Genomic DNA, 22,241 nt, shown 5'->3' with positions numbered 1-22,241 from the left:
ATGAGACGTCAAACCTGCTGATACACACAGTACGATTACAGCACACACTGAGTCTGAACAGGATAAGCAGGTACAGAAGATGAACAAGAACTTCAAAATAAAACTACAAACAACTTGTAAATTATGGATAACAAACAGATCTAACTATCAGAATGAATCACTTTAAATCAATAGATCAGAGAACACATTTTTTTTTCACAAATTACAGATTAATATTGATATGAGTGTAGCTGCAGAAATGATTGCTCTTACCTGGGGTTTGGAAGAGATTCTGAATATGATTCTCCTGCTTAGAGAAAGGATAATAACATTTAGAACATTTATTAAAAAACAGCAGCTCTGTGACAAAATAACAAAAGAAAAATAAAGACATAAAACAACATTTCCTGAAAAATAATTTATTTCCAGAATAAAATAAATGATATGTAGCCATAGAAAAAGTGTAAGAAAAGAGAAGGAGAAACATGTGACATGTGGAAGAGCTCAGATCCAGGAATAGAAAGAGTATTGCTGTTTGAGGCTGAGACATGCACGCGCACACGTCTCTTAAAGCTAACACATTACAGGCCAATCTTAAAGACACAGATAGTGATAGAATTTTTCTCTAAATATTCACATCCCACCCACTTAAATAAAAACTTTAGATTCTGCTTACAAACACAATCTAATAAAACAAATATATTACGCACTTTTCTTAACGTGAATGTAGCAACACTTGAACTGTTTCTTTTCTGGTGCAAAGGTTAAAGAAAAGAGCTTTAACATTCCTGTGTATTCATCCCTTATTAAGACATGTTAGGCTGAAATAAACAAAGAAAACATGACTAGAAGAACTGACACATCACACACGTCAGTAATGAAGCTTCCAGTCCAGTCAAAGCGGGATGAACATCTATGATCCAGCACAGAACACTTACAGTGTCTATTGGCCACTAAATCCATGCCAGACGTCACTTCCACTCATGTCTGTAAACACTTTTAAACAGAAATATTGGGAGGACAAACCCCACTGCCTTCTCTTTGACCAGTAGAAACCAGAGGTGGGAACAAGTCCTTGTTTTGCGCGTCAAAGTCAAGTCTTATGTCTTTGTGCTCGAGTCCCAAGTCTAGACAGTCGAGTCTTGAGTTAAGTCCCAAGTAGAGTCGAAGTCCTAAACGTTTTTCCTGAAGTCCTAAACAAGTCTTTAAAAAAATTAACTGCCCAGGCACCAGTAAGGACATTTTTGGCTGAGATATCCATATGCTTGTTGTGAGACGCAAGCTTGTAGATTATTATTTTCACAATATTTGTCGAATTTTTACATTAAGAATCAAGAAACCCCGTGGCAGACTGGCAATCTATCCAGGGTGTATCCTGCCCTCACCCATAGTACGCTAGGATTGGCCCCAGCACGCCGCGACCCTGAAAATGATAAACGGCGGAGAAGAAGGACTTGATGGATGGATTGATCCAGAATAACTCTGCTGCTGTCATTTTGTGCAAAAAATAATAGAAATATATTAACTTCAGCTTGAATAAAAAATTATATATGGACAATCTTTCAAAATATTTTTTTCTTTCAATGTGTTTTGGCTTATTTATACAAGTTTGCCCAAAAAATAAATCATATAATTCAATCAGTTGAATAGAAAAATAATTTAGGTTTTTGTCACATTCCTTCAAGAAAACCAGAATTGAATGTCTTTCATGGAAGGGAATGAGATCTGCTCCCCCTGGTGGGAAAAATCAATCCCTACCATTTCCATTAATTCTGGATTTCCTGAATCACTTTCAAGTAATGTGACAAAAACCTAAATTATCCTTGTAGTTAATTCATTGTTGGGAGTGTCACTGATAGAACAAGTCATCTTACAGGTGAAGTGGTCCTTCAAAGTTGAAATTATACATTTAAAAACAAAACATTACATTTTAGTTATTTGCAGGTAATCCTGTATAAATGTGCCCAAAGACTGTTAAGACAGGTTCCTTGCTAGAAAAATGCTAAGCAATAGGTAGCACGCACTATTACAGCTGGTATGAAATGGGTCAATCAACCCTGAGTATGTAAACCTTGGGTTACTTATGTGCATGGGCGTGATAAAAAGCCATCATCGATTGAGCAAAGATCACATCTCATTTATTTGATTTTTAATGTAATGTAGTCGCCAGTCCAAAAAAAGACATCATAAAAAATACGACTAAGCATGGAATCGAAACCCCAACCTTACACTCCCAAGCGCGACTTCTTGCTCACTGCGCCACAGTGACCATATAGACAGGATTGAGCCTCGCCGTGACATACAGCAGATGTGACTAAATATGATTTATATATCACTCTCATTATTATGGCATGACTTGTAATGACTTGTCAAGTCAGGGGGGTCGAGTCAAGTCCAAAGTCACTGAGCCTAGAGTCCAAACAAGTCCGAGTCTTTTTTTGATTTCATCAAGTCGAGTCAAAAGATATGGCAGCTAGCGTTGATTAGCATGGTTTTAGCATCATCCATTTCTCTGAAAGAACCCAGAAACTATAAAACTGACTCCATGTTCTCACACAGCTCGTGCTGCTCCAGGTTATAGATGAACTTGGTTCTGTCGGCAAGCTTGGGTCCTTCAGTAAGGGAGGGGTAGAACTCTGTGGGCGACATGCCGCCCTCGTGGCTTTTGATGTACTTCCTGTAGTTCCTGCGCAGGCAGTACCACGTGGTGGCGTAGAGCAGGAAGGCCACGCCCTTCAGAATGATGGCCAGGCTCACGTAAAGGTGTCGGTATGCGACATTGTCGTAGAGCAAACATGCGCCACGATCGCCGCAGTCAGAGCTCCAGAAAAGGCAAGTGGAGTCGATCCCAGCACCAAAGATCAGAGGAGGAGGGATGAAGCCTGGAGGAAAGGAAACAATTATTATTATAATAATAATATTACATTAGAACAATATTATATTTAGTTCTGGGACTTAATTGCGATTAATTAATTAATTAATTACAGGAAAATAATGCAGTTAATCTTTTTTGTTTTGTTTTTCACTCCAAACAGCGTGGAACCTTTATCATTTCAAGAGTTCCTGGTATTCCCATACTTATGATGCACAGACCACAACAAAAGAAACAGGAGAACCAGAAGATAAGCCGCTGCTGTGCTTTGTGGGCATTATTTTTAGCTTAAATGAAAACACTGGATGGAAAATTAAAACCCAGTTGTGTGTAAATTGTTAGAGAAAGAGTTTGTTGATCAGCGGAGCTCTTCTAGACTCAGCTAGCACCTCAATGCTAAACATGTGCCAGCTAGCACCTCAATGCTAAATGGTCCTAGTCCAAGCAGGCAGTGTCTCCAATCCACACTGGACTAGATGACAGGGTTCAGAGCCAAAATGAATAAATCCATGAGTGACAAATGAACAAAGTCAGTTGATAAATGATTGGAGTGGACAGTCGACCACTCTCTGTGGTAGAGGAAGTGGGCGGGGCTAGAAGCAGTGCTACAGAAAGTATCGTCTCACTCAATTTATCAGCTGCTATGTAGAAAGACTATTTCAAATTAATTTAATCTGCTTCATCACTTGCTCTGTTTATTTTATGCCACAGATATTCTAACTATTTTGCACTTTCAGTCACCACTTCCATTTGTTTTAGAAAGTTTGCTAAAAATCCAGAAAAGCATGAATATAGTTTAGTTAAATTTAAGTTTGTGCTTTGTGAACAATATATTCATAATATTCTTTATTCATATTACATAATATGTTATCACTCAGTGATGGAAAAATTAAACACTATTTAGATGTTTGAGCTCATTCATTGTTTTCATTGATTCAGTCATATACCAAAATCTATTTAAATTGGAAAATGTTGCTTCTCATGTCAAACATTGTTAGGACACTAATTCAGATTAATTAATTACAAAGTCTCTAATTAATCAGATTATTTGTTTTTATTGAGTCCCACCTCTAATTATAAAAGTTCACAGATTAACAGCCCTCTCTATCTGATTGTTCCAGCTGAATAATGTAAGTTATTAAACTCATCAAACAATAATATATATTTAAATTGAATAAAAGAAGCAACATAAAGTGAGCTAAATAAGAGATGTGATGTTTGTAAATATGGGAAAGGTTTCTTCTCTTACCGAGGAGACGCAGCAGGAGGAATAAAACTCCCAGAGCATATGATTTCAGCTCAGGGCTGACAGTCCTGTTATAGAACAGAGAGGTTTAGGAGGCATTTGTGTTTTCGAGGGTGAGGAAATGAAAGGATGAATGTCACCTGATGAGGATGATGACAGAGGGAGTCTGAGCCATGGCTCCAACCAGGCTGCAGGCACAGATCACACACAAGAAGACCAGAAACGCCTCCTGACAGCCAGCCATAGGACACTTACCAGGAACCACCTTCACCTCCTCATCATCATTATCATTATTACTCTCAGAGGGAATACAGGAACACACCATCAGCTTCTGTAACGAGGGATGGATGGATGAATAAATGAATGGATGGATGGATGGATGGACGAGCTTTCTCTGGGAAGCAGAAAGTATCTACAACAGACAGTCCCATTACACAGACACCACATAATTTCCCAGCATGAACTTGGTGAAGACAGATGTACTGTCAGTGCCTGATCCTTTCAGATTATTTCAGATCAGTTTTTGACTGTCAATGTTGTGTATTGTTTTAAGCAGTTTTTGAACATTTTGTTAAAGCAACTAATTCTTAAAACAATTTTTTTTTTTTTTTTACTAATTTATTTACATCAAATACATCAATTCACAATCATATCAATCTCTATCTTGTGTGTTAACTGCAGATATGAATTTAAGTGTCTAGACTCAACTCGACTCGTTGGTAGATCATTTCAGTTTTTATTATTTTTTTATTAATATTATTATTAATATTATGTATATGTTTTATTCAGCATATAATAATAATAATAATAATAATAATAATACATTGTAATTATAATGCTTTACATTTGATGAACAAATCTCAAAGTGCTACAGTGAAATGGCAAAAAAAACAAAGAGTAACAAAAAGAGTAAAAGCAGCCTATGGTTTAAAAGTCAGCAATAGCATTGACTAAATAAAAATGTTTAAGTTGTTTTTTAAAAGAGTTTACGAGCTGTGGTGCCCTAAGATATTCTGGAAGGGCATTCCAGAGCCGTAAGGCTGTAGCCTGAAAGGCCCCCTGTCTCCCATGGTACGGAGATTGGTTTTGAGTGGGCGGAGGCGGTGACTGCCTGTGCTGTGGATACTTCTGGTGGTGGTGTGGGGGGTCAGGAGCTCAGTGAGATATGATGGGGAAGTTCTGTGGAGGCATTGGTGGTAGGGAGGCGGATTTTGAACTGTACTCTCTGCTGGATGGGGAGCCAGTGCAACGAGTGGAGGATGGGGGTGATGTGCTCATACTTCCGCACCCTCATCAGGACCCTGGTTATTACTTTTGTATATACCGTAATTTACGGGCTATAAAGCGCACTGTTTTATTGGCCGCATTACAATAATTTAGCAATTTTTTAAAAAAATGCCGCAGCCTAACATAAGCCGCACCCTATTGGCTGATGAAGGTGCCCTTCAGACAACTCGGCCCATCAGAACGGGCATTAGGTTTCACAGAAATTTCTGTTTCAACTGATAAGTTTCCTTTACTACATGAAGTCACCTCCTCACTGCCCCACGTCTACATATCAGTCCATTTACAGCTTTTTATGGTCACTTTTTACTGGAACCAGAATGATACACCGCTTCATCTGCTCTTTTTACTGTGAACTACCGCAGAGCAATCACAGCGAGTCGGACTCTGAGTCAACTTCATGCTATTACAAACTGGCTCACTTTTACTGTAGACAGAGCAGAGATAAAAAAAGCCTGTATACAGCCTCTGCTCCGTCTGTCCGTCCTCCTTACGGAAGCGTCTCCATCAGCCTCAGAGTCCAGAGCACCGATCAATCCTGAACAAACCTAACGCGGTGATTTGACAACTTTACACTGTTTATCCTTCTATTACAAACTGGCTGACTTTTACTGCATCCACACTGCTGCTGCAGCTGGCTCTCGCTCTCTGACAACATTTTTCCGCGTCATGTGTGCATCATGACAAAATGAGTGATCAGAATGATTCTGTACGAGCAAAAACGATTTAATGTTCACAATTTCATTGTTTCACTTGGTCTAATGTGACAGAGCTCAATTTTGTAGCGGCATGAAGCTTATAAAACTGGGAATAATCCACAATTTAGCCGCGTCATTGTTTAAGCCGCAGGGTTCAAAGTGTGGGAAAAATGTAGCAGCTTATAGTTTGGAAATTACGGTAAGTATTTAATTAAATACTTTGTTGCTGCTGGTACACAGACAAAATTTGTTTTTTTCAAATTACAGACAGAGGACAGAGATAAAATGTTTCTCATTAATCTTTTATTTATGCTGCCTCAAAACCTGTTTTCCAAGCAATTATTTCAGAATTTAAATACTGCACGACTTCATCAAACGCTCAAAAAATAACTGTGCTGTCCGTAAAGCACTGTGCTGATCAGCTGTCTCCAGTGTTCACAGACATTTTTAACACCTCACTGGAGACATGCACCATACCAGCCTGCTTTAAGGCCTCCACCATCATCCCTGTTCCTATGAAGCTGAGGATCACAGGACTCAATCACTACAGACCCGTCACCTTGACCTCAGTGGTCATGAAATATTTTGAACTCCTCTTGCCCTCCCACATCAAAGACATCATTGACCCCCACCTGGACCCCTGGAGTTCGCCTACAGATCCAACAGGTCTGTAGACGAAGCTGTAAACCTGGCTCTCCACTTCATCCTCTAGCACCTGGACTCCTCAGGCTCCTACGCCATTATCCTGTTTGTGGACTTCAGCTCTGCTTTTAATACAATAATCCCAGATCTCCTCCAGGACAAACTCTCCCAGCTAAATGTGCCAGACTCCTGCTGCAGGTGGATCACTGACTTTCTGTCTGACAGGAAGCAGCACGTGAAACTGGGTAAAACCAACTCTGTTTCCCGGACCATCAGCACTGGATCTCTTAAGGGCTATGTTCTCTCTCCTCTGCTCTTCTCCCTGTACACCAACAGCTGCACCTCCTCTCAACAGTTGGTCAAGCACATGAAGTGCGGATGACACGACCATCATTGGACTCATCTCTGATGGAGATGAGTCCGCCTACAGGAGGGAGACAGACCGGCTGATGTCCCAGTGAAACCAGAACAACCTCGAGCTCAATGATTTAAAGGGGACATATCATGCTAAATCCACTTTTTTAGCCCTTAAATGCATTTTGTTGTATATTTAGAGTGCTTAGAAGTACAGAAAAAATCAAATTAGTCTCTTCAGGTGCTCCATAGATATCTTTATATTCTGTTTTGCTCATTTTTTTCAATCTGTTTCGATTTTTCTATTCTCTATTACGTTTTTTGAACTATTACATCACAGTATTTGCAGCGGAACTGCCAAATTAGGACATCAACTCCAGGTCCAACACTTCGTGCAATCCGCCATTTTTATTTCTCGCTTTTATTTTGTAGTCCAAGCTCAAGGATGCCAAAGTTACGAGAGGAGAAATCAAAATGTTTGGTTGCTGGATGTAGTAACCCACACGCTTCATTACACCGTCTCCCAGCATCAGAACTTTTTCAAAGTGCCTGGTTGAGTTTTATTTTTCACGGAAATGTACCAACATCTGTGGGTAAGGTCAGTTTTGTGTGCGTTAAGCACTTCAAAGATGACTGCTTCAGCAACCTCTGCCAGTATAAAGAAGGATTTGCCGAAAGACTTTGTCTGATTGAGGGTTCAATTCCTTCTATCTTTGGAGACGACGAACAGAACACTAGCGTTAGCTCGGTGCTTGTGTTAACTCACTTGTTAGGGTTTTGCAGGTTCATCATCTTCATTTTCATCTCGCTCCGCCGGGTCCGACTCTGGCTCGAACATGTAAGGCTGGATGGACAAGTCTTCCGTTGTTGACATTGTGTAAATAACGTGTGAATAAACTTTTTATGCGCCGCTACATAGCCATATCTCTTCTATCAAACTACAAAAATGGCCGAGCAGGGTGGAGTTGAACCGAGTGTCACCTGAAGAGGGGGCGGGGTATGGAGTGTCTCATTTGCATTTAAAGAGACCGCACCAAAACGAGTTGCTCTCAGAAGCACATCAGAAAAGGGGTAGAAAAGGAGTCTGTGGAGCTAAAATAATGAGGAATTCAGACCCAAGCAGTGCAGTTCCGCTTTATATAGACCACAGCTGTATGATTTATATGTAAAAAGGAAGGATTTAAAACCATGATATGTCTCCTTTAAAGAGGACCATCATTACCCAGGACCTCATGTGGGAGCTGAACATCAGCTCCATCATCAAAAAGCTCTGCAGAGGATGTACTTCCTGCAGCAGCTAAAAAAGTTTAGTGTGCCAACAAAGATGATGGTGAACTTCTACAGCTCCATCATTCAGTCCATCCTCTGCTCCTCCATCACCATCTGCTACGCTGCAGCTATGGCCAAGGACAAGGCCAGACTGCAGCGTATCATCCACTCTGCAGAGAAGGTCATCGGTGGCAATCTGCCCTCCCTCCAGGACCTGTACACCTCCAGAACTCTGAGGCGCGCAGGGAAGATTGCGTCAGACCCCTCACACCCCGGACACAAACTGTTTCAATCTCTTCCCTCTGGAAGGAGGTTGCGGTCCATCAGGACCAGAGCCTCCAGACACAAAAACAGTTTCTTTCCTTCTGCCACCAGCTTCATGAACACAGCCCTGGTCCCCCACTGACCACCACTTATCACCACCTCCATAAAGACAATATTACCTGCAGCACTTGTATATACCTGTATGTATATATTTATCCCATATCCTTTATATTTATCATTATTAATATTATTGTTTGTGTTTTTTTTTTCTTTTTCTGTTCTTCGCACCAACTGCCAAGTTAAATTCTTTGTGCTATTTTTAAACTGTACTTGGTGAATAAAAACCTTTCTGATTCTGAAATAATGTACTTTATCAGTACATGAAGCATTTGTGCCCCCAAAGGGCGCTGTTACCCTATAACTAAGCACTCGTCTTGTCCTGGTTTTTCCTGTTTGTCTTTTTTTTCCCAATTAACAATTAAAAACACCACTAAAACATTAAACTAATAAAATATTTAACAAACGTCGGTTTACATTTAAATATCACGTCCCAGGTGCTCTGTCGTAAAGATTGCGATTGAAGGAAGTGACGTAGTATACGGTCATGTGTTGAAAGGATCAGGCACTGACATGTATAAACTATGAGCATCACAGACTGGATGAAGGACCAGGATGTTCTCTGCAGACCTGTGAGGCATTGGAGCTGTTGAAGACGCTGTGGGCAGAGCCTGTCTTTGTGCAGCCAGCAAAGCAGGGCGACAAGTAGGTGACGCCGTTAGAGCCGCACACAGGACTGATGGAGGAGGTGAAGCAGTGACAGGAGGAGATGCACTGGGCCTCTGGTTTCACACCTGGGTGAAGAGTTCTGGAGAGGACACATAACAACACACAGACACAAACACACACAGTACATACACACAAAGACACAGACTGACTTTAAATTTTAAATTCATGTGTTCATCCACACATCCATACACTTTACTTGACAAAGTTTTTGAGTAAAAACACTAAAGTTTTGTAGCGTTTTGTCTGTCTGTTTCCATGGCAACGGCGCTTAGGTGCTTGAAAACGCAATTTTTTAAAAAGTGGCTCCAGAGAGTGTTTGAAAAGGCTTCCCTCTCCGCCTCCATATTAACAGGGAACACGGGCATGTTCACTGAGCCTCAGAGTAAGGAACACCGTTGGTGTGAATTTACTTCATCATCACTTGGATCAGTGGGGACGTGTTTCATTCGGACCACAATCACAGTGCTGCATGCCTACTGAGAGCTGCACATATTAGTCTTAATTTCTATCTTTTTATCATAGACTCTGGTTGAACTCGGCTCATACACTGCACGGTTAATGAAAGGTCAGGTGATGTGATTGGATTAGAGCGCGAAAGACTCACTAATGGATGGTGAGGAGGTGAATGGATGGATAAATGATGTTATAAACGTATAAAGGACTGGTTGTGTAGCTGTGTGTTTGTCACATATGTGTAGAGTGTGTGTTAGAGCAATGCTTTACATGCTTTACAGCAGCAGTAAACCTCTAGGTAGCATATGTAGCATCACATGAAGATGTTTGTCATGTATATAGATAGATGTAGAACCAGTAGCTAGTAAATAAAGCTCTTATTAAAAAAATAAATTAAAAAAAAACCACCTCAGATCCTTCTACATGTGAACACAAATGTGAAAAGAGTCGACAGCAATAGGTTCAGGATTAAAGAGAGATCAGCTTTATATTGGTTCAGGTCATATTATGTGGGGCCTGACTTTGTAGGTCTGATTAATGTTGCAGTTTGTATGTTTTCTGGCATAATTTGGTCAAAAATCCATATTCATCTTTGCGCATATTTTAATCAAAAGTGAGTGGACAGTGAATCTATTCTCCTTCTTCTGGCTCTGTAAATGAAGTTTAGAATTCCAGGAGCGTGACACTCCTGGAATCTGGAATTTAGCCCATCAGAGATCTTTCTACAAACACGTGTGCTCCGTGAGCTGTTTTTGGCATTACTATTGGCTGCTCGACTGAAGTCAGGCACGTTCAGGTACCATTGGTAGTAAAAGTGTAACGACGGACGTCCAAGCTAAAGTCTCCATCGTGGCCTTAGACACAACAGTTACACGGCAAATCAAATGGTAAAAGGCAGACTGAGGTGGAGAAGCAACAGAATAAAGACACAAACATAGTTTTGTGTTGCTTTGTGTCATAAGGGTTCCCCGCGACTGTGGAGGGTCCGCCACACACACTGGTGTCAGAGGGAGAGTAATAACAGACAGGATAAAAACATGTGTAAACCTAAGAGAGGCGAGGTGAATTAATTTTGCAGTCTGGATGCAGAGTTACCGTTTTATTTTTATTTACCAATAAAACAAACCAATTCACCTACTTAAAATCATTGCCCTAAATGGAAAAAAAGGGATAAAAATGTTTTAAGTCAGAGTACTTTTCAAACATTTTTGAAAATGTATGAAAGGAATTTGTCAAATTGGTTCCAAGTACAATTAACATAAAACAAATAGGCTGACATGTTCTTTTAGTTACACAGTCTTTTTTTTACTTTAATTAACAAAAGTGGTGTAGCATTAGCAACACTGGCTACATAACAAAGCAGCATATCGGTCTAGTGATTTTGATTTGTTTTAGAGGTAACACACATGTTAATAAAATCCTACTTTAAGCAGTCTTTTGAACCCCTTATTTCCCATAGTTTGGACAATCATATCCTTTATCAGATCAAATGTTACTGCTTTGGTTACATTAGGCCTGGGCAGTGTTGTGCTCGTTGCTGAAAAAAAGTAACTAGTTACCGTTACTAGTTACCTCATTCACAAAGAAACTCAGTTACTATTTTGATTACTTACACCAAAAAGTAATGCGTTACTGGGAAAAGTAACTTTTGAGTTACTTAGAATTAAAGAATGTATTATTTTTTTGGGTCGTTTGTGTCCATACAGCTTCATATCAGTGCTGTAATAATACAATAATCCACTGTTGATCAACTGTGCCCCTGTATTAACATTGTTTTGGATAAAAGCCTCTGATAAATGAAATGTTACTGTATCCAACCCTACAGTTTCTAATCATTTACATTCACAGTACTAAACTCTGCTCAGTATTAGTCTTTACAAATACCAATCTGACTGAAACACTAAGTATTCTTTCAATACCAGTTTATTTACTTGAGACCAGCAGAAACTGAAAATGTTACAAGTAATTGTGAAATAAACAACACAAAACAACCTGAATATTATTCAAAATCAAAGATCAAATATTAAAGTGGCTTCAGCATCATGAAAAGGTTGTGTTTTGCCAAAGAATATTCCCTTACAGCTTAAGTACAAAAACTAGTAATAATGTTCAACATAAACACAAAAAAACTTCTAAAATAAATAAATGAAAAAAATCTGAATTAACATTTGGAATAAATTTAGACCAACTCTGCTTTACAAAAACTGCTATAAAACAACCAAAAATGATGTGCATATAAAGCACAAAACAGCTGCTCAAAAATTAAAACAGTAATTTTTCAGCCTTAGCACAGTAATGTAAAGTAAGCTGTGCGTATTCCAGGTGCGCATTCTGCTGTTGATAATGCTTCATTGATCAACCACACCTCCATTTATTGGCCTGGCATGTTTAATACATGGTTTTTAATGTTTCCCACGGTCTCATGTAAACAGAGATCATTTAGAAAACGTTGTGTAAACAGAGCCTGAGAGCAGACCTCAGGGAGAACCTGGACCTCCAGTAGAGAGGACAGGAAGTGGATCCACCAAGAACGATCAAGGATCGATATTAACTGATTAGAGTTCTACCATTAGCCTGCCCACTATGATCAACTATGATCTTCTTACTCGTTGGTGTACTGCACGGTCACTCCTGCCACCGGCCCCGTGTCACAGCCCAGGAACAGGAAGGAGACGTAGCACGCGCTGGAAATCAGGTTGACCATCATGGCCATACGAATGGCTCCCAGTGCCGACAGGTTGAGCTTCTTCACCAGTAGACCCCCCATGAAGATCCCCAGACACGCACACGGGATGGCCGTCATACCTGCAGCACACACACTCGTTAACAGGAAAGTATGTGAAACTTGACCGTGCGGTGTGCACTCATACCTAGCAGCTGATTGGCTGAGGTGGTGGTGAGGTTGAACTGCTGCTCCAGGTATTTCCCCAGAAAGGCTGCGAATCCAGCGACCACCGCGATCTCCATACACGCCGCCAGGATTATACACGTGAACACAGGGTTGGACAGAAGGTGTTTGGTCACCTTAGGAATAACTGACAGGACAGAAAGAGAAGAGACAGCGCACACGCACATGATATTTCACATTTATTTTATTGTTTAAAGTTTAAACTCAATAATTATTACAGAACATAATCTAATGCTGATGATCTCAGTCACATTAACACTGTTTATTTTCGTTTGAAGCTTCAACAACACTACATGTTGGTTTGTTCAGTGCTAAAGCTCAGCTAGTACTACAAACCTGTGCGTACAAATGATGTAAATTTTGCTGCCACGCACCCCCGCGAGGGCGCTTCATGTGGAAACATTTCCGCGAAGAGCGCCTCCACATTTTTCTAACTACGCGGACAAAGCCACACGGCAAATCCTGGCGGCCTTCGGCTTCTTCAGATGTGTCCACAATCTCCTCATTTGTGGAACCACAGTCTCCTACTTTTAGTGGTGGTAAGTGTTTTTATTTTTTCCCAAATAAACTCGAGTGACGTCTATCACTGCGGGGCCAAAGAAATGTGTTTGTTTGATTGGAGGGCCACATGATCAACATTCATGTCATCATTGAAAATAATGAGCAATCTGAGCATTAACACAGGAAAGAACAAAGAGTTTTTATAGTAATTTGGGGTATTTCTCTTGTTGTCTTGTTCATTGTGAGGCATTTTGTGCATTTCTGATGTCGTTTTGCTTTTTTGTTAGCGCTAAGGTTTTTCTTGTCTTTTGGTGTACTTCTATTTTCTGTAATTTTGCGTAGTACTGTTGTCATTTCTGTAGTAGTTTTGTGTGTTTTTGGAGAATTTTCTGTGTTTTTTTCTGGTCTTTTACTGTATTTTCCTGCAATGTTGTAATTCTATTCATTCTTGCTCTTGTTTTGTGTATTTTTCTGTCATTTTGTACATTTACTTTGGGGGCCACATAAAATTAGACCAAGGGCCGGAAGTGGCCCTCTATTATTATTATAGTTTCTTTATAATTTACTCTGTGCCTTAATAATTACCCCTCGGGGATAAATTAAGTTTTTTCTGATTCTGATCACTTCTGCCTTTATTGATGAAAAACTATTTGACTGTAAAAGTGTGAGACAGTGAGGGAGTGTTTAGAATGAACATAAAAGTACCAATCTGACTGTTTTTATTATTATTATTTCTCATTTCTGTAACATAAAAGTTAATAAATAAATCCAAAATGCAGCTTGAAATGTTCAGTCCCCCTGCAACTTAAAGAAGGAGAGAGTAAAGCAGTGTTATTATTTATGATTTTCTATATGACAACACTGGATACATGTGTTTTAATGTGAAAGATTAGCTTTAAGATGGAGGGAGAGACTTTCCATCAGTTGTAAATGCGCTTAAGTCAAAAAAGCCGCGGAGCTCCGCTGTTTTTGGCTGCGCTATTCTCCCCCTTTACTTATGTCAGTCACTCCATCCCAGTAACGCACTCTGGGTGGAGCGGTCCTGAAATATGGGTGTTCCCATTCAAACCTAGCCTTACACATATTCCGCCGTATGCTTAAGTTTTTTTTCCTGTTACGCTGAACCTGGATTAAGTGCAGCACCCCGATAAGGTGAAACATTATATTGCACTAGAAGTTTGGACTTAGTTACAATTTAAGCCACACGGACTCATAATATTGCAGAAGAGACTCCCAGAAAGAATCTATCCAAAGTGACACTGTCACACTGTCACGGGGGTGGGGGGAGTCGCACAAGCACGCCAAAGGATTGGCCATCAGCATTATTAATATGTTTTTATTTACCAGTTGTCGATGGGACACAATGTGATACATATATTTTACCCATGTCGTCCACTCCTTTTTCAGGGAGGCGGTGAGAGCAGCGTCGCAGAGCTGTTTAGCTGTGCCGAATGTGCGTGTCAGCTGCTGCAGCTTGTTACAGTGAAACTCTGACAGATGTCAGACTGATTCACCTATTTTAACACTATGTATAGCATAAAGCCGCAGTTTGATCCACTACAAGAGTAAATAAGTGAAACTATGATGACAGATGATGATGATGATAATGATGATGCGCGCTGATCATTTCTGAATGCAGGAATGTAAGAAGTTAATAAAATTAGGCTTTACACACAAACAAACATTATCTGGCATTAATATGGGGAAAAAAGAGAGATTTTAACTGTGGCTCAGGCAGAAAAATGTGTCCGATCAAATCAACCTGTTACATTGTTTATCAACGAAGACGTTTCAAATTAAAAGTGTGCTTTATCATTTTGACGAATTTCAATAACATTTACAAGCGTTAGAAAAACTCCATGTTCCGTGACATCATGGCCCAGTCAGCCTCCTTTGCTTCAGACCACCTTCATTGACAGACTACGCGCTTTTGGTCGATTTACGCGCGATGGGCATAAAGGCAGGCGCGTAAAAAAGCACTTAAGTCCAGACGGGAGAATAGGGCCCTAAGTTAGACAATGGGTAGGATAGAACAAAAAGATACATGAGGATTAAAAGCATTTAAAAGTCCAACAACGTAGATCATGGCATTAAAAGTCTCAAACAACATAACTCTCCCTTTGCAGAATGCATGTGTGCTCCAATGGTTAAGGGATGCAAATTTTCTGGGGGGAGTAGATTATGCTTCTATGGAGCATCTGCTTTGTCCTCCATCTTGTAAACACTGCAGCCTCTGAGCTGCACGGGAAGCTGGAGGGTCAAATATCATTGGGCTGCTTTGTTCCTTTAAAACTCTTTTTACTTGGTTTTATTTCGTGAACCTTTGAATTTGATATCGCTGTTTCTTTTTTTCCCATTACATTCCTAGTGTATAGTACTATATATTACTCTGTAGTAGTACTGTGTAATGTACCTCTGAGCTGCTGCCAGCAGGTGGCGCTGCGTTCCGTCTCGTGGTTGGCCACGCCCCCGTTAATGACCTTGGGCGTGTCAGAGGCGGCGCTGTCAGATGGAGGAAGCATAACCTGCTCGCTCTCTGCTTCTTCTTCTTCTCTTCGATTGGTTGGCAGCGACTGAGGGAAGCCGAACATCAGTAGAGCCGAAGAGAAGAGCAGCACACCGCATAGCAAGAAGCCCGCCCACCAGGCTCCGATCCACCGCGGGTCGTCAGGGGTGATCCCCAGCTTAGCTGCACAGGTGAACACAGGAAAACACAGGTAAACACAGGTGAACACTGATAAACACAGGTGAACACAGAGGGGTATTTCATCAAACCCAGCTCAGGGTTAAGTCCAGGTTTCACCTGAGAGTCCGGCTCCGTTAAGCCGGGTTCTAACAGGAACTGCAGCTCCATCAACGAGAAAACACCTTGGTTACCATAGTAACACAGTCCGTGGGTCAAACCTGTTCCCAACCAGGTTTAAGCAGCAGGCTTGGCTGAACCTGCAGACGTCAGTTCATGGAACCCAATCATCATTTTGAATGAAGTCATTTTGTGATGCTTTAAAACAGGGGTTCTCGACTGGTCTCACCTTGGGATCCACATTTTGCCATTGTCATTAAATTGCGACCGGACCCACCTTTTTTTAGAATTCAGTCAACCAAACAAAGTTTTTCAAAAATAGCTGTTGAAAACACACATATATAATCTTTTTTAAAAATAATTCTATATTATTTCCTGTGCAACATGCATTTCACAGCATGTCTGTCAAAAGTCCAACTTGAGAGACATGTAGTGTTTATTTATTTTTGACTAGCTGTCCACGACCCATCCAGTACAGGTCCGCGACCCACTTTTGGGTCCCGACCCACCAGTTGAGAATCGCTGCTTTAAAACACTCAACAAAGATCTACAAAAGGAAAAAGCAGTCAAGAAGACTTCTATTATACATTATAAATACCGCTTTAATGCGGTATTTTAAAAGGAAATGAAACAAAACATCATGGTAAATGCTTAATTAAGATTTTAAATCAATACAAATGACAATAGAATCATAGTCATGTTTAATGTGTATTGTATTTATAATGAGTTTAACTTTAATCAGTTTTCATGTGTTTAAACCATCAGTAACACTAATGCCTATAGGGATATGTGAATATCCATCGCCTCCGTTTAGCGCACGGTATATGTCCATATTCATTGAGGATCCAGAGATTAATAATGAGAAAGCTCTAAATATACAGAGAGGGAGAGGCTGTTCAGGGACAGTCACAGGACAGAGCACTACGGCTCCCATAGGGCTTTTCCACCAAGAGCACGGGTGTTTTTTTTGGAGCTGGGGTTGGTGCCAGAGCTACTTCAGAGCTCCTCCTGTTTTGCTGAAGAACCGGTTTGGTTTTCCACCGCAGTAGCGGAAAGTTGGAGCCACGTCCTTGCGTCACCACAATACGTCAGTACGTCACTGATTACGTAACAGTTTACCCATGAGCACTTGCGTCATAATGAAGCCCATGTTTTGACTGTTGACATCGTATGAAAACTATCTTATCCTACGTAAAGATTCTGCTGAACAAATGTAACCATCTTCATTGTAGTCACAGGAATCTGCGACAACATTTGTGAACACAGGTAATTATCAAAGACGTTTTATTGCTTAACAATGACCGTGTTAGCATTTGCTAAGCTACTTAGCTTCAACTACGCCTGCTTAAATACAGCAGATAAAGACAATAAGTTGATTTTGATGTTTGTTTATCATTACAGATGCTCTTAATGCTGACTGTGCACGTCCGTGACCATGCTGTTGGTGGGACTCAATACGACCAGAATCAGAACAAGTTTGTGTCAAACTAACGAGTCCTGATGTCATTTCATTCATATATATTTGGACCAAGGACTTACTGTGTGTGACTGAAGGGATGCTTTATTAAAATGTTTGTGTCCTCATCATGTTGTTCGACTTGTGTTATTAATGATCAATGGCACCTTATTGACTCCAACATTTGTTTTATACTTATTGCTGCTGTTTGATTTGTTTCAATACATTTTGAATTGAGGAAATCTTAATTGCATTCTATTTAATTGTCCTACTTATTAGGTGAGTATTGTATGAACTTTTCAATTTTATAAATGTATCAAAATAAAAAATATACAAACCTAATAGTGTGTGCTACAGCAGGTTATGTTTCTATTGCAGGGCAAAAAAGTGGATGTAAAGAGTAATTAAATTAACTGAATAGAAATAAAATACATGTGTATGCTTACAAGTAGGCAACAAACAATGAACAAAGTCCTTGTAGAATACAAAATAAGTAACTTTATTTACACAAAGTAAAAAATAGATGTACAAATCAACTCAATATATAACATTTACTTAAAAAAATGATTGTGGGTTTTCTATTAGAAAGGGCCAAAGCCTGATTCTATCTACTCCAGAACCAACACCAGTGCTGTGGAGTTCATCATGAGCTGGAGGTTTTGGACCATGGACGTGGTTCTGGTCCATGAACCGTGTCGCTGACTGCTCCATGGAAGAACATCTGCATTAACAGCTTCCTCCTTTTTTTTTCTGCATAGAAGCATTAAAAATAATATTTGAATTATTTATTTTAGCAGTCTCCACAATAAGAAAATACAAAAACAAACACTCAATTGTGTAATCCTTAAGCTAAAGTGTGTAGGTTGAAGCAAAGCTTATACAAACCTACCCTATCACAATAGAACTAAACAAGGCTCTCTAGATAATCACATGCAACATTTTTTTTTAGCTTATATTACTTTTTTAACTATATATTCTACACAAGTTTTATATATACAGTGTATACATTCACATCAAACATATATACATACACATGAATGTATATATGACATGTACTTGGTAAAATTGTTACTCTTCTTTCTTATACTTACAAACAATATGATTTTAAAAAACTTTATAAACTGATTTATGTTGTTTTATTTCATCCCTTACACAGTTCCATAATTTAACCCCTGATATTGTTATACTCATCCTTTTGACTGTTGTTCTAGCATATTTCCTCTTGAAAGGTAGTTCTCTTAAATTATATTTCCCTTCTCTCTTTGAAAATCTTTTCAGCAAACCTTTTGGAAGTAAACCTTTACTTGTTTTAATAAATCATTTGGACAGTTTTGAGTTGGATGAGATCTGGAGTTTTTAACAATAATCCATGTGTGTTCTCTGTATTCAGCGTTATGTCTGAGTCTGATGGATCTTTTTTACATTCTGAATAATGGTTGGATGTTCGTCATGTATGTATTTCCCCAAACTTCAAGACAGTAACTCAAATATAGTAAAACAATTGTAGAATAAAGAGTGTGCAATGTTTTTTGAATAAGAATGTGCCTGGTTTTGTCCAGGAATAGAAAACAATATTAGTTCTTAATAATAGTTTAATTTGTTCATAAACAAATGATATTTTAGGATGGACCAACAGATAATCTTGTACATGTTTGCATAGAATGAATGAATCTTACTGGATTTGTTCTGACATGAAGACGAGCTGAGATACAGATGAACCTTTAAATCCAACTCTGAAATGAGCAGAAACGTTATCACATAGTTCAGTAATATTATTACATGACCATTATGTAACAATAAGGGAAGTTCTGAATACAGGTTAATGATATATTTCTGCTGCTTTCAGGAATATTAAAGTATTATGGTTTCCTAGCTAACCAGCAGCTAACTGGCTAGCCTGCACCACGTTAGACGTAACGTTCATCATATTGATGAGGGAATATTGTAGCAAACTAATATTGGTAGTAGTTTAACAACAGGGTGAAATAAAACTTACCAGGATTAGTAACAGTTCTACAGGACGAGCTCCTCCATGGCTGTAGTTCTGTTCGGTCCGTGGGGCTCCGTCCACTTCCCCTAAACCTCTTCAGACATGCACAGTACCAGGAAACAATGTTCTCCTCCTCTGACCACTGCTCTATCTTCTTGGACTCACTTTTAAATGTTTTTTGTCGGATTTGCGCTAACGCAACCAGCCGCTCGCCAATTTAAAAAATGGCTCCTTTTCGTTTTTTGAGGACTGTGGATGACCCCGCCTACCACCCGCCCACTTCAGAGCTGAGCTGTAGCCCAGAAGCTATGTGGGGCCAGCGTAGCCCCGGTTTTTGGCTCCAAGAGCTGGAGCTATGTTGGTGGAAACAGAATTGCCCGGAGCCAAAACACGCGCTAGCTCCAAGTTAGCACCAGCTCCTGCCCGGTGGAAAAGCCCTACCAGATGACAAACTCCATGAACAGTATCTCTTTTGGAGGTGATCAGTACGCACATCTCCCGTGCGCGTTGCTCACCTTCACCAGGAGCAGTGTTGGATGTGACATCCAGTGGTGCACACAGCTGAGCTTCTCCCTCCCTTCATTTGAATTTAATGTTCAGTGCCAAATTCTGAGAAACTATTCATCAAAACACTCACAAGTCTCATAAATTACATATTATTTAATTTTATTAGACGCTGACAGGTGTAAAAAACTGATCAAACCCACATGATCAGTGTGATCTCATGCTTCAGTTGTTTTCTATGATAAATTGACTAAATAACACCATCTTTAACCCTTAACTACTTTTAAAATGTTCAAACCACAGAAACTTCTTGAACTTTATTTTCACTGATCAGTAACAGATGATGTCATGTCCCGTTGGTGTCGGCATTGGTTTCTATTGGCTGTTTAATCAGAGTAATGCTGCAGCACACGCACCCAATGTCTCTAATCATTAAATCTGTGATCGATCTCATGAGTCTTCGCTTAAGCTAAACACTGTTAGCTGATTGGCTCATCTGGGGCGCTCCAAGCTGAGAAGTGTTTGATGGAATGGTAAAAGCCAGCATGGTCACGGACGGCTTGGCTAAACCAGGTTTAAACCGTAGGCCTGACTCTATTAAGAACACTTTGATGAAATACCCCTCAGGTGAATTGAAACATCAACAGGTCACATGATCACGTCCCACTCACTGGTGTCGATGAAGATGGCGTCCACGTAGAACTTCGTGCAGACAGAGCCCAGGATAAAGCCACAGGCGGGTCCGAACACCAGCGTGGAGAACAGGATCCCTGCAGGAAAGAACACATCAGACCTGAGGCCAATCCCCCAACACCACACACATCAGTGCTAAGGCCACGCCCCCAACACCACACACATTAGAGCTGAGGCGACGCCCCAACACCACACACATCAGAGCTGAGGCGACACCCCCAACACTACACACATCAGAGCTGGCACTTTATGAGCGAACTTGAATGAATATGATGAGACGCTTTGAGCCCTTTTTTTGAAATGGGGCCATGGGGCCCACCCCCATTTCTGCTGACGTGGTGACGTATCGATCATTTCCTGTTTACGCTCTACCGCTGCTTGCAGCGCTCTACTACTGTGTTCTGCTAACTCTAATCAAACTTGTTGTCATTGATATTTTAGCCTTGAAAACACTTGTTTTAATTTTTTACCGTACAGTTAAACGTACGTAGGTTAAGTAAAAAGCAATCTCGCCTCTTATAGGCAGTGTAATATCCTTTAAACTTCCTTTTGTCCTTAGCTTAGCTTAGCTTAGCTTAAATTTAGCACCTATGGCTTCTCTCTCCTCCCCTCCGCTCTCCTGCCCGGTGTGTCAGATGTTTAGTTACTCCTCGTCCTCCTTTAGGGACAATGGTAGTTGCATAAAGTGTAGCGTACTGTTAGATATGGAGGCGAGGATCAACAATCTGGAGAAGCGGTTCCGCACCCCTGATACCAAAACCGAAGCTAGCAAGCAGGACCTAGCCGGTGCTAGCTCTAGCTTAGCTTCCCCCCCGGCCAGCATTGAGTGGGTTACTGTCCGTGGTAAGCATAGTCGAAGGTCAAAAAGCCGCTCGGGACACCACCATGTTCACGTCTCAAACAGGTTCTCCCCCCTCCGTGAGGACAACACACTCACCGGGGAACAAACTCTGATAATTGGCGACTCCATAGTGAGAAACGTGAAGCTAGCGAAGTCAGCGGGCATCGTGAGGTGCATCCCAGGGGCCAGAGCGGGCGACATAGAATCAAATCTAAAGTTGCTGGCAAAGAGTAATCGTAAGTTTGATAGGATAGTCCTCCATGTCGGCACTAATGACTCCCGACGTCGTCAGTCGGAAGCAACCAAAGTGAACATTGAATCAGTTTGTGCTTATGCTAAAACAATGTCGGACTCCGTAATTTTCTCTGGTCCCTTACCAAATCTGACCAGTGATGACATGTATAGCCGCATGTCATCATTTAACCGCTGGCTATCGAGGTGGTGTCCAGAAAACGAGGTGGGCTTCATTGATAATTGGAGATCCTTCTGGGGAAAACCGAACCTGATAGGAAGAGATGGAATCCACCCTACTTTGGAGGGAGCATCTCTACTATCAGAAAACATGGCACAGTCACTGTTATGACATCTCATGAATGAGACCATGTTACAGAGGGGGAGTCCTCCACGCCCCTCTGCGCTTGCCTTAGGACAGTTTCCCTCCCATTGCTATTATGATAGCTGTGTTCATCGCCATGACA

The 22,241-nt window shown here is 40.5% G+C and overlaps 1 protein-coding gene and 2 long non-coding RNA genes across 3 annotated transcripts in view; 1 reads left to right on the top strand and 2 right to left on the bottom strand.

Moving 5' to 3' along the window:
• Window positions 1–382: 382 nt before the first annotated feature.
• slco3a1a (solute carrier organic anion transporter family member 3A1a) overlaps window positions 383–22,241 on the bottom strand; it is a 57,322-nt gene continuing 35,463 nt past the window's right edge. Inside the window, exons 3-10 of the mRNA XM_028449579.1 lie at window positions 20,681–20,779; window positions 15,670–15,945; window positions 12,718–12,882; window positions 12,454–12,652; window positions 9,296–9,473; window positions 4,238–4,428; window positions 4,101–4,165; window positions 383–2,861 (exon numbers count right to left, since the gene is read on the bottom strand). Coding sequence (XP_028305380.1) covers window positions 2,509–2,861; window positions 4,101–4,165; window positions 4,238–4,428; window positions 9,296–9,473; window positions 12,454–12,652; window positions 12,718–12,882; window positions 15,670–15,945; window positions 20,681–20,779 — 1,526 coding nt within the window. The 3' untranslated portion in view covers window positions 383–2,508. The remainder of the gene's footprint in view (window positions 2,862–4,100; window positions 4,166–4,237; window positions 4,429–9,295; window positions 9,474–12,453; window positions 12,653–12,717; window positions 12,883–15,669; window positions 15,946–20,680; window positions 20,780–22,241) is intronic.
• On the top strand, window positions 17,175–17,643 carry LOC114464912 (uncharacterized). Its single transcript, XR_003674270.1, has 2 exons — window positions 17,175–17,325; window positions 17,461–17,643. It is a non-coding gene; the product is annotated as an uncharacterized LOC114464912 (long non-coding RNA).
• Window positions 17,994–20,663, bottom strand: LOC114464913 (uncharacterized). Its single transcript, XR_003674271.1, has 3 exons — window positions 19,512–20,663; window positions 19,192–19,248; window positions 17,994–18,265 (listed from the first exon to the last, which is right to left on the bottom strand). It is a non-coding gene; the product is annotated as an uncharacterized LOC114464913 (long non-coding RNA).

Source organism: Gouania willdenowi, chromosome 6, assembly GCF_900634775.1.
Source record: "Gouania willdenowi chromosome 6, fGouWil2.1, whole genome shotgun sequence".
Classification (NCBI taxonomy): Eukaryota; Metazoa; Chordata; class Actinopteri; order Blenniiformes; family Gobiesocidae; genus Gouania; species Gouania willdenowi.
The sequence above is the reverse complement of the archived record's forward strand: the minus strand, read 5'-3'. Positions and strand labels throughout refer to the sequence as shown.